Genomic DNA, 10,500 nt, shown 5'->3' on the forward strand with positions numbered 1-10,500 from the left:
CGTTGCCCAAATGTGAGCATCAGGTTGTCATGAAATAGGGCATCCAGAAAGACCACTGAATGTTCCTGAGGAAGTTCAGGGTTAGGAACTTCTGTGTGGCCTCAAGCAACTCCCTCTAAGACCCTCTGTCATTCTAAGAAGGGAAGCATTTATTGGACTCACAGAGAGGCAAGTGCTCAGCTCTTCATGTGAATTGTGCCCTTGTTGGGGAACCTGTAGGGACTCCAGGAAGAGAAAGGGAAATGCAGGCTGCATCGGAGAGTTCCACGTGGGAACCTTTGGAACTCTCACTCCAAAGCCCTGGAGAAATGGAAGCTGAATCAGAGAACGGGAAAGGATTCTTAGTAAAGGAATGGGAGGAGGNGAGAGAGGAGAAGTGGCTTCAATCACTCACTCAACCAACCAAAGAGTCAGTAANGAATTGTTTGTTTTTAAAGAGAGAGGGNTAAAAGAGAATTCTAGAAGGCGAGACAGGCTGCAGGGCAGGAGTCATCATGAATGAAATGGCTCCCTTGAGAAGCACTCTGAGTTAGAAGAGTGTGCCTACTCCACATTGTGCAGTGAGCNCGTCTCCCTTAGAGAAGTGGGAATAAGCTTGACCTGGAGTAAGGCCTGTAGTGAAGAGGGTCGTGAGACACTTCCAGGCTCTTTCCTAGAGAGTCANATACTGCTTGTCTTAATCCTGATCTTAGCCGAGTGTTCTGTTCTCCATGCGTTAGTATTGACTGTATGTTCCACATGTGTTCATGAATTTAGAATGGAAGGTGTTAAAACAATTCTGAAGACTGGTAACGTTGTCTAAAGTTTGAGAACATAGAGCTCACTTGTTTAGGATTGTGAAACAACTACAGCCTGTGGCCATCTCTGGATACATTTCTAAGAGGAGTCAGCAGATGCAGAAATGGATAGGAAGGAGACATTACTGCCTAAGAAGGTTAGGGGAGGTAGTGTGGGAAGGTGATGGTAACATTTGTGTTAAGTTCTGTTTCCATTTTCCTTGGTTGTTGACAACCTGCTTCACAGCTGAAATAGTTCTTTCATTGTTCTTCCAGAACCTACTACATTTTGTCCTCATGAGACAACAGCTGAGGTGACAGGAACCCCATCCCATACTCCTGCAGGTAACTATGTTCACCTGCCTCAATCCCTTGGAAGGACCAGGTACTGATAAAGCTGGTTTTTAATTGCCCACACCCTCTGCTACAAGAAAAATCTAACATTGTAAGTGCTGGTAGTAACAGAGGCAGAGTTCTATTCTATACTGAAGAGGCCCCTTGAATACAAGAACCCGACTTCTGCCAATCTAGGCTGTGTGGCTTCTTTGAGGAAAAAAATGTCAGGGAGAATCAATATGACAGAGAATTAAGGGTTTATCAGTGGATATTTAACACAGATCCCAAGCACAGTGCTTATTAGGAAGAGAGATGCAAAGGGATCGGATGTAGTAGGGCATACCTATGGACTCTTCGTGAAGGGGACATTAGGTTTCTTTACATTCAGTATATGTGATATTGATGGCTCTCAAGGCGAATCTCTGGAGTGCTAACAAGTAACAACCCCCCCCCCCAACTCTACCACTGCTATTTGTGCAGAAACAAAGCTCCAAGACTTAGTTTTACAACAACGTTATACTTAAATAATTTTATTCCATAGACCATGTTGTCATGTAGACTACTGAGGGATCTTCGTTACAGGAGAGAAGGTCTAGACATGGGAGGTTCTACATCATTTGACAACAGGTGTGGCTTGTGTATTGCTCACACCAACTTGGTTTTGATGTCTATCAGTAGCATAGATTGCCTCGGTAGGAAAGTTTGCCTTCTCTCAGCGTTTCTTGAGATTTCTCGACTTTGTCAGAAGAATAAACAATGGAGCCACTCTCCCATTTTTCTATACCAATTTTCCTTCTCCATGTCTCAGGCTACCGTTAGTGGTCCCATTGATTACATCTGTCTTTCTATCCTGGTTGATCTCTGTCTCAGCTAAGTGTTGTGTGCCTTATAGAAATGTCACTCTCCGGAATTGGTTCCATTGTTTGTTCAATTAACAATGTCACTGGTTGTTTAAATGTAAGTTTACTTTACTGTGATAAATTTTACAGAGTAGTGTGGCTATGAAATATGATGTAGTACTTGAATCATATTTGCAAAGGGGTTGATCAATAGAAATGATGACAGCTGCCACTGTTACTCACAGTGCCTGGGCTCTGGAATCCTGGGCCCAGGATTTCAGAACATCTAAGTTCATGTGCCTGTTTTACAAACCAAATCACCTAAGAGCATTACCATGCTTATTCCTTTGGTCCTTAAAACAGTGAACCCAGACTTCTGGTGTCTACACTAACCTTGCTGTCACTAACACTTCCTTCAATATAGCCAAGAATCTCTGTCTTGGCTTTATCAGTCTGGTGCTTGCATGGGAAATCTGTGGTCTTGCATTGTGGTCTGAATTTTTGTATTCCCATGGATTCCTTTGTTAGTGATATACTCAGTGCAGTAGATTAAGAGCTGGATGCATCTGGGAGACCATTAAGTTAGGAGGAAGATGTTTATGCTTGGCATTAGATTCTTTATAAGAGGGATGAAGGTGCTGGTTTGCCTTTTCCTTCACCTGGGGATACACAAAAAGTACCAGCTATGAAGAAAGAACATTCACCAATTACGCAGTCAACTTGTGTCCAGATCTGGGATTCCAAGACTTTAGAACTCTTACCAATGCATTTCCTTTTTATAATTTAGTCACTCTAAACTATTTTGTTGTAGCAACACAAATGGGCTAAGGTGGGTTAAGTATACCAACAGCAGCACCCAAAGAGACTTACAGCCCCAAGACACTAATTCCCACTGACTCTGACCCTCCCTCTCATTGTCCACACTCTGGGATCCTGTACTATCTCCTCTCTTTCAACCTATAGTATGGCATGACTTTGCTTGATCAAATAAGGTGATACTGACCTCTGCCATCTTTCCCAGCTAGCTCTAAGTGAACAATAGTTACAAGTTTTCAGAGTGTCACATGCCTTTGTGTTTCAGAGATGGCTAATACACCCCCGAGGAGAATCCGAACATGATCAAGCTGTCTAGGAGTCTGCATGCGCACATTTTTAACTTAATATTCTCAGGAGATTATCTGTGGTTCCTCCCCCCTCCCACATAACCTACCTTTGCCCAGGCATTTCTGGACACTGGTTAATTTAGTTACATGCAGTCAACTCATAGAGCCCAGAAGATTGGATGATAGTGACCTCAGTAAAGGTCAATGAACAGTTTTCAGACAGGAAAAACCGAAATGAAAATAGTTAAAACAAAACCAACGAACAAACAAAAAACATACCAAAGGTGCAGGAATAGCTGTCTGCCACTGTTCCCTTGTGTGATGAAGAAGTGGAGTGGGGGATCAATCTATGTAATACCTTACCCTGTTCAGAGAAGCTGTTTCCAGAGTGAAGGAAACAGTGGAGTAACTGTGTTCCTGGTGTTGTTGAGGCTTCAGAATTTTGGTTTGTTATTTGTTATTGAGGCTCCTGGGCTAAGTTCTTGCTGTGCCCATATCAACCCTCTGTTGGTGTACATTTTGGAAAAGTAAGAAAATTAAGATTGAAAGGGATTTGGGTAACCACATGGCCTGCTACCTGTCTTTATAGCTGTGTCAGCCAGGAATCTTATACACTATCTCATTGCATTCTTTCATGGTAATTTATGTCATTGCTAAATTGAGGAAATTCTATAATTCTTCTTTGGAGACACAAACCTTTCAATTTATCCACCAATACCATATACGTTTCTTTTGACAAGTTGTTGAACATTTCTCATTAGAGATATTATCTTGTTAAAGTGAACTCCATACCTCCCCACTGCTCCTTCTTCACATAACAATAATAACATCACCTGTGTTTTCTAACACAGTGTTGAATGCTCAAATGTGCATTCCTAAGTGCTTCTGTCAGGACTTTGAGGACGAAGTAAGGTCAATTGGCTAATGGATGTGATCAGCATTGAATTCAAATTTTGTCTGATTCAACCTCACCCTACTGAGTCACTTACTCTGATGCCTGGAAGGGCTTACTTAAGGGCCTAAGTGCCAAACAGTCTAGACTGTAGATGTTGCCTAAACCTAGCCATTCCCTTTGGCTGCTTGGAAGGGCTCTGCCAATGAGTAAAATATAAATACTGGAAAATAGATAGGGTGGGGGGCTAGGAGTCATCCAAACAGCAAGGCCAGCTTTGGAGGTTGTTAGGGACTCCCACAGACCTGCAGGATTTCCATGCATTGTATGGGTGCTGTGTGTGTGTGTGGGGGGGGTCACCCACAGAGTTGTCTGTCATTTGCAAAAACTAGAAATATATAATCATCTGATATCCTCTTCATCTGTAAATGCAGTTAAGAGGATTCTTGTTAGAATGCTATAACCCTTATATGTGCCAGATACTCAGTGGAAAGAGGATGCTGTATTTCGTTCATAGATAGACACACAGAAACAATGAAAACAATGTATTCCTTGTTACAAAATAGACTTCAAAAAATAGTTTGAATATCTAAATGTTCAAAACTTGATGCTCAGTGTCATATTAAGTCTTAATCCTCACAATGTGTAAAACACATTAGCTTTGTAGATATTATTTACAGGTATAGTAAAAAGAAAAATCATATTTTATATTTGTAATTGATTTTCCTTTTTTATTGAACAGACTGGAATAGCACTGTGACATCCTCAGAGAACACCTGGAATAATCATACTGTGAGTATATTACTCCCTAAGTTATTACCCATGTTCACTTGTGTATCTTTCAGGAATCAATTTGTATTAAAAGATTTTTTTTTTGCCTGTAAAATGTATTCACATATGTTTGAATAAAAAAGAAGAAGAAAAGAGTCAGATATAATGGTATATTATTTATTCATAGGACTCAGGAAGTTAATACAAGATCAGAAGTTTAAGGCCAGCCTGGACCAGTAGGCAACTTGGGACATAGTGAGACATATCTCAAAACCTGTAGATAAATATATTAAGAAACATATAAAATAAAGAAATTAAAATGGTGTGATGCTTACAAAGAATGTTTGAATTCAGAAAGTTCATCTAGAGACCCCTAATCTTGTTTTTCTACTCACTGGCCACTCTCCATAGTGTCCTCTGGTGATGTTTTTCCCATAGACAAAACTCCACATATGGTATTAAAGTCTTAGATTCTCAGATTTGTATGATTTTTCCCTAGACTTTCTCTATACCAGGCTTTAGAACAATCTAAGGCACTCCAGCTCAGAGTTCTTGCCAGAGTTCTAAATCTACTGAAAGGGTAGATAAATTTACCAGTGGAGTGTTTTCCTCTTGGCTCCAGAAAGAAACAATGTTTCTTTTAGTATGTTTGTCCAGAAAGAAACAATGTTTCTTTTGGTAAGTTTAAGTAGCACAGGAGAAATGGAGGTAGAGGTAAGAAAAGAGCCAGATATGCACTTGTGAGGAATATTTGACTGTTGAAAATAGCATAGCCCTTGCTGGGATGTGCAAGGCCTTGGGTATGAGCTGCCAGAACCCACACAACAACAACAACAACAACAACAACAACAACAACAACATAAACCATTCAAGGTGAGATAGAAATATCTATATAGGACCAATGGTCGTATGCCTTACCTATGGACAGTCAGAACATAACAAGTAGATGCTAATAGTAAGATCCTTTTGTTTGTTTTTTGAGACAGGGTCTCATGTACTCCAACTGATCTTGAACTTACTATGTAGCTGAGGATGACTATGAACTCCTGATTGTGCTGTCTCTATCTTCCAAGTACTGAAAGCATCAGTGTGGATGCTACCGTAACTGTCCCCTCCTATGAGACATCACCTTATTTAGTAGCTCAGGGTGTCCTGGAACTCATAATCTTCCTGCACCAGCCTACTGAGTACAGGGTTAATAAGCGTGTGTCACTTTGTCTAGCCTGACTCTGAAAAATGAAACGACTTAGTTAACATTAGCACCTAGTGGTCTGGAAGATAGGGGAGAATCTGTGTATGCTGGTTAAATATCAGAAACCATTATGTTGCTAAGGGGCCAGACTCTGTGTGCCTAGGTGTAAAACTAAACAGCCCTGCACACTGAGGTGGATCTTGCCCTTAGTCACTTGTGAAAGAGCCTGGTTGGTAATGAGGGGAAACAATTTAGAGTTAAGTTCAAAACAAGTCATAGAAGAATCTGGACTCTGTCTCTAGGTGCATTGAAAGCAATGCACAGCAGTACACAGTATTGTTTTAAGGCGTTTGTTTAGGTCTCTGAGACAGAATCCCATGTAGCTCAAGCTCTCTGTGAAATTGTTTTGTACCTGGAAAGGATCTTGTACCTGGAAAGGATCTTCCCAACCCTCCTGCTTCTACCTCTCAGCTTATGAAAGTAAGTGTGCTCTCCCATGCCTAACAACAGCAGCATAGGTCTTGATTCAGTAGACCAACTTCCTGGCTGTATCTCATGAAAGATTGAAGGAAATTTGTGAAGATGAATGAGAAGGGATTGGCTTTGCTGCCATTAGGAATCAGGAAAATGTTATGACATAGATAGATGTTCATGTAGGCATGGTGACACGGCTGTGATCCCAGCAGCTGTATGCAGGAGGATCAGAGTTTCAACATCATTGTCAACTAGTGAGTTCCAGACCAGCCTAGGATGCAGAAGACCCTGTCAGAATAACAAACAAACCGTGTTTTCTTCTATATTCCCCAGGGCATTCTCCAAGAATCATCTGAGAGAACCTTACCCAAGAACTCCACTGAGCATGTCATTTGTAGCTGTAGAGACAGAGCTCGCAGAGCTTAGCTAATGTGTCCGTGGTCTCACTGACTAAGCAGAGGAGCTGGGGTTGTGATCCAGAGATGAGGCTCATTCATGGGCAAAGACCTGATCTCAGGTCTGCTTCCTGCAGTTAAACCCATGTCTGAGGGCCTGCTTAGGGCTAGTAGATCAGTGCTGAGCTATGACAGGGCCTTCGCTGATGTCCTGCCTGTCTCATGCTTAGGAGATGATGCCAGGTCACCTGTACCAGGACACTGGAAGAGATTCTGCATTTGTGTCTGATCACATGCTGTTAATCAGGCTGCAGCTATGAGTATAGGCTTTTTAGGTTTTTAATTTTAGGAAGTTATTAAATATAATTCCATCATTTCCTCCTTTATTCTCCTGGTCCAAACCTTCCCATATACAACCCTCAATTTCTTTTTGATTCCTGATCTGTATTTCTTTAATTGTTGGTATGTGTGTATATATACATATTGTATTATATATAAATTATATACTACATATGTTCCTAAAGTCATAACTATAAGTTGCTCAGTCTGAAAAATGTTATTTGTGTGTATATGTTTTCAAGATTATCATTTGTTATTGGAAATCTATACAGGTTTGTAACCTTGAATTGCATTCTGGGATGAAAAACCAGGACCAGCAAATGAGCACACTGAGAACAAGTAGAGTTAGAGATTAATTATTTTTTTTCTCTTTCATTATCATAAGATGACGCATTGATGGAATATTCCACTGACTTCTAAAGCAGACATAACTGGATACATAATGTATCAATGTACATTAATTACGCAGTCAGAACTTTGACTGGGGTGTACACACATGTACACCTTGAGCAACATAAAACACCTTTCCATCGTCTTTGAAGACACTTTGAATGCTCTCATCCCCAAGTTCCACTAACCATTATTACCACTTCAGATCTTTGGGTCTTGCTCCATATTCCAGACCAGTCGCAGGCCAGTGGGGATGAAGGTCTAGGCTTAAGGTTTTTCTTGCGTTTTCTGTTCCTCTCCCTTGGTGTCTCTTTGGTGTGTATTGCTTATTTATTACTACTGTTATTTTATTTATTGTTTCCATAGGAAGCAATCCCTCCAGGGAAGACACAGAAAAACCCGACTAAGGGCTTCTATGTTGGCATCTGCATCGCAGCCCTGCTACTGCTGCTCCTTCTGAGCACTGTGGCCATCACCAGTAAGTAATTTCATGACTGTCCCCAGGGAAGGAGAGCCAGGGTTCTCACTTCTTCTCACTGCCTTTAAGCAAGTGTACATGCCATAGGGGTTTTGAGTTCCCATGCTCAGATCCAAGACACTTGGCAAGCCATCTACTCCCCCAGGGATGTGTCTGTACCTACAAGCAGTGCAGTTGATTTCTGGTACTTGGTGAGTGCTCAGTATCTTGAAGAATTACTACTGTGTTGCCAAAGGTCCCTCTTCCGTAAAACTCAAAGAGTTTAAAGAGCAGTGACAATTCTTTCAGTTAACTCCATTTTTTTTTGTTTTCTTTGTTTTTAATTTTTCATGTTTTCATTTTGTTTTGCTTTTAGTTTTTTTATACAAGTTGATCTCATGTAGGCCAGGGTGGCACTGCAATTACTAGGTAGCTAAGAATATCCTTCATCTGAGTGCCCCTGCCTCCACCTTCCACGTTTTTGGCTCAAAGGAATAAGCTGCAGTGCTAGGCAACACTGCTCTTTCTTAACCTCCTCGTTTGTGTTTCAGCTAGGGCAGTCAAAAGGGAAATATTATTTATATTTTCTATAAAAGAAATCAAATACTATGGCATGAGAGATTTTGTATAGGCTTACGATTTGAAGGCTAGTTTAAGACCTATGAGGAGTTCTCTCCATTCTTACCCTTGGGATCTGGTTTCTTTCCCATGATGACAGTATCAAATGTTTTGGAACATGTTTAGTAGAAGAGAAAGTATCAGTGGTGGGAAAGTTACGTGAGTAGCACTGGGGCAGACTACTTGCAGGTGGCACACAGGCCTTTCCAGGAGGGTTTGTGCAATTGCATGAGGTATTCCGGTTTGCATAGTTCAGACACTGTGTAAGAACTTCATTGACTTTTCGAGATGCCACACATGAGCTTATTACTGACTTGTTTCCCNCAGCTGAGCAAAAATGGGGAATAACAATATGCCTGTCAGATTTCAAGATGTATTCTTCTAATTATTTAAAGCATGTTTATTCAAAATGATTATTTAAGGAGGCATGTGCCTATAATCTTAACATTCTACAAGTTGGAAGCTAGCCTGGGATATCTATCAGATAGTGTCTAATAGGGAGAATTACTTAGAAATTGGGTAAAATGCCACAAATGTGTTCCCTTCCCTAGTCAAATGTTGTCTATTCTCCCCTCAAGGACTTGTTCTCTAGCAGCCCATTAGAAAAGCCTACACTTCTTTGTTTCGTTCTGTGAACAATAACTTACAATGTCCTTCTAGCAATTTATGCTAGGTGGGTGAGTATAGCAAACACTGAAAAAGAAGATCGTTCCTGTACAGCACAGGAAGGAATTAGCTAATGTTACCAGGGAGTGAATCAGTTAAAAACAGAAACATTATCTTTGATTGGAAGAAAATATGATCAGAGTTTCTGATGACATGTTCATTCTCTTTTCCACTTCTCTTATCACACCCTGCCCCAATTTAGGGTACATACTTCTGAAAAGGAAGTCGGCATCTCTAAGGTAAGCTTGCATGAACTGGTTTTACACTAACAGTCTTGAAATTTTCCCTCTCTGCTCTCTATTGCAAGTAAAGTATTCTTCATTAATCAATTGATTCCTTAGATTGTTGGTTACTTTGAGATAGGGTCTTACTACGTGGCCCAGAATGACCTGAAATTTCCTATGTAGCCTAGGACAAACTGGAACTCAAAATTCTCCTGCCTCAGATTCTATAAACCTGGGATTGTTTCCTAATGCTGAACACCCAAAATGTAGTTTAAGAGGTCTATTTCTTGTTATCCTCACTTCTCAGAGATATTTTTCTACATTTGTATTTGTCTGCATTTATGGTGGGACAGGAACAGAAAACCCCTCAAGATTAGAATTAGATGCTGAATTGTGGGGATTGCCTCCTGGTGCTGGTGTGTAATGAGTAGCTTTGATCCACTCCTGTTTTATTCAATGTTTTGTTTCATTGAGATCTACCCGACTAAAAACTAATGAATTATATAACAGAGCACAAAAACTAGTAGACAGGTTCTTTCAGGCAAGTAAGGTAGACATGACAGGATTAAGTGGTCCACAGTTTGAGGGAGCCATAAGGGAGCAGAAGATTTAGCAGAAGATAATTCCTGAGGCAGTGGGGAGTGTTGTGGAACTGTGGCATGGCCAGTGATTCCTCAGCTCCACGCCAGGCCCCTTCACTCACTACACGGGTGTCTACCTTGTAGGCTTTTCAGTTTATTGTACTTGAGACAATCTTTCAGTCATCTCCAGTGTAAGTACCCTGTGTCTTCTCTTTGTCACATGGTTTCCCTCCCTGGTATAAAGCCACCTAGTTTCCTTCACTGGGTTAAATAATGGCTGTACATAGGGCAATTTCTTTCAGTCAAAATCCATGTCTTTCAGGCTGCCATCCATAGCCCCTCCTGTGTCTCTGTTGATCACAGAATGCATCCATAGACTGTGTCTTGAACAGTGTCAGCCCATCATGAGTGCCTCATACAGTCAGCTTTTGTTAAGTTCCAGTCATA

The 10,500-nt window shown here is 40.9% G+C and overlaps 1 protein-coding gene across 5 annotated transcripts in view; it reads left to right on the forward strand.

Annotated features, from left to right (window-relative positions):
• Nucleotides 1-10,500, forward strand: part of LOC110332301 (hepatitis A virus cellular receptor 1 homolog) — a 68,358-nt gene that overhangs the window by 17,830 nt on the left and 40,028 nt on the right. For 2 of the 5 annotated variants that reach the window (XM_021213451.2, XM_029546326.1), the window contains 3 exons: nucleotides 4,689-4,738; nucleotides 7,874-7,985; nucleotides 9,451-9,487. In XM_021213451.2, the coding sequence (XP_021069110.1) occupies nucleotides 4,689-4,738; nucleotides 7,874-7,985; nucleotides 9,451-9,487 (199 nt within the window). Of the gene's footprint in view, nucleotides 1-1,052; nucleotides 1,122-4,688; nucleotides 4,739-7,873; nucleotides 7,986-9,450; nucleotides 9,488-10,500 lie in introns of all 5 variants that reach the window. The other 3 variants (XM_021213449.1, XM_021213450.1, XM_021213446.2) reach the window with 2 other exon arrangements.

This window comes from Mus pahari, chromosome 14, assembly GCF_900095145.1.
Source record: "Mus pahari chromosome 14, PAHARI_EIJ_v1.1, whole genome shotgun sequence".
NCBI classification, from domain to species: Eukaryota; Metazoa; Chordata; class Mammalia; order Rodentia; family Muridae; genus Mus; species Mus pahari.